General features: G+C 36.8%; 1 protein-coding gene across 1 annotated transcript; it reads left to right on the top strand.

Annotated features, from left to right (window-relative positions):
* The first annotated feature begins 632 nt into the window (after positions 1 to 632).
* On the top strand, positions 633 to 1574 carry LOC105825177 (olfactory receptor 5AL1-like). Its single transcript, XM_012662879.1, has one exon. It carries the CDS (start codon positions 633 to 635, stop codon positions 1572 to 1574), a length of 942 nt encoding a protein of 313 aa, XP_012518333.1.
* Positions 1575 to 2045: the final 471 nt, after the last annotated feature.

Raw genomic sequence — 2045 nt, 5'->3', positions numbered from 1 at the left:
AAAAGCTATTCTCACTGCAGTTAAGTGATACTTCATTGTGGTTTTGATTTGCATTTCCCTGATGATTAGAGACTTTGAGCATTTTTTCATATCTTTATTGGCCATAGTCTGGAGTACTACTCAGCCATAAAAAATGGTGAACTAATACCTTTTGTAACAACCTGGAAGGAACCGGAGACCATTCTTCTAAGCGAAGTATCGCAAGAATGGACAAACGAATACCACGTGTACACCGTATTAAATTGGAGCTAATCGATCAACACGCATGTGTACATATGGTAGTAAAACTCAACAGAAACCAAGTAGGTGGGAGGAGGAAGGAGGGGACAGGTAAATACACACCTAATGGGTCCAATACACACTATTTGGTGATGTGCATACTTATAACTTTGACTCAAACTGCGCAAAAGCAAATAATGTAACCAAAACATTTGTATCTCCATAATATCCTGGGAAAAAAATCCATGCAAAATTCAGAGTACTTATCAGAATTTTTGTTTGATTAAATTTAACATAACGTCCTGGTGAGCCATGGCTATCTTCTCATATTTAATTGGTCATTTCTTACAGGGGGAAGATTATTCAGAACTTGTGCACTGGAGCTCATTTTAGAAGAATCCTGTATCTATTACATGGCAAAAGGCAATCATTCAGCAGTGACTGAGTTCATCCTTTTGGGGCTCACAGATAACCCGGCACTTCAAGCCATACTCTTTGGCATATTCCTACTGATTTACTTAGTTACTGTGGTGGGGAATCTTGGATTGATTGTGCTAATCCAAATCAGTCCTCAGCTTCACACACCTATGTATTTTTTCCTTAGCCACCTGGCTTTTACTGATTTTTATGGTACTTCTGCCATCACCCCAAACACCCTTGTGAACTCTTTGCGTGAAATTAAAAGCATGCCATTTTATGCATGTGCCACTCAAGTGTGTTGCTTTATCACATTTTCAGTTTGGGAATTATTACTGCTCTCAATCATGGCATATGATCGGTATGTTGCCATCTGCAACCCTTTACTCTATGTAGTTCTCATGCCTAGGAGACTCTGCATTCAGATGGTCACTAGCTCATATATTTATGGATTCACTGTGGGACTCATACAAGCAATGGCTACGTTCCACATGTCTTTCTGTGACTCTAATGTGGTCAACCAGTTCTACTGTGATGATGTCCCCTTGATTGCTCTGGCTTGTTCTGATACACATGTGAAGGAATTGATGTTGTTCATCATTGCTGGGTTCAATGTTTTTTGTTCTCTTATCATTGTTCTCCTCTCCTATATATTCATCGTCTTTGCTATCCTAAGGATTCACTCTGCTGCAGGAAGACAGAAAGCTTTTTCTACCTGTGCTTCTCATGTGTTTTCTATTACTATATATTATGGGACCCTCAGTTTTATGTACCTACAGCCAAAGTCAAGCCATTCACTAGATAAAGACAAATTTGCCTCAGTATTCTATGCAGTGGTAATTCCCATGCTAAACCCATTGATCTACAGCTTAAGGAATCAAGAGGTAAAAAATGCTATGAAAAAAATTATTGAAAAAATATATTGTCATAGTCAGTAGTGAATTTTATTGTTACTAAAGAAATACTGGATATGGAGTTAGGAAATTTTGAATCAAGGCTTGTACAATTGTACAGTGCTAGTATGTGTAGGAGTCTCTGGCTTCTGGCACTAATTTTTCTGGTATCTATTTCCTTGAAAATGGCTATTAACGTTTTTATTGTTGTGGCTTACACATGGTAGGCATTTTATAAATGTCTCTTTGTTTAAATGTTGAATTCTAAAAGAAAGATAATTATCTGTTCAATTTAATCATGAGTTCCTTCAACAATAAATTGAGATGCATAAAGAACCTTGAAATCGTGAGTTTATCTTATGTCACTGTGATATTGATAATTTTAGTTTATCTTAAGATACATGAATCATTATTATTGCATATAATACTGCAAATATCATGTAAGATTTGCTTCCACAGCTGAACTAGGGAAGAATAGCAAGGTGCTTGGTTGAAAGGTTTTGGTTTGAAAATGTC

The sequence above is a fragment of the Propithecus coquereli genome, unplaced genomic scaffold (genome assembly GCF_000956105.1).
Source record: "Propithecus coquereli isolate 6110/MARCELLA unplaced genomic scaffold, Pcoq_1.0 Scaffold788, whole genome shotgun sequence".
NCBI classification, from domain to species: Eukaryota; Metazoa; Chordata; class Mammalia; order Primates; family Indriidae; genus Propithecus; species Propithecus coquereli.
The sequence above is the reverse complement of the archived record's forward strand: the minus strand, read 5'-3'. Positions and strand labels throughout refer to the sequence as shown.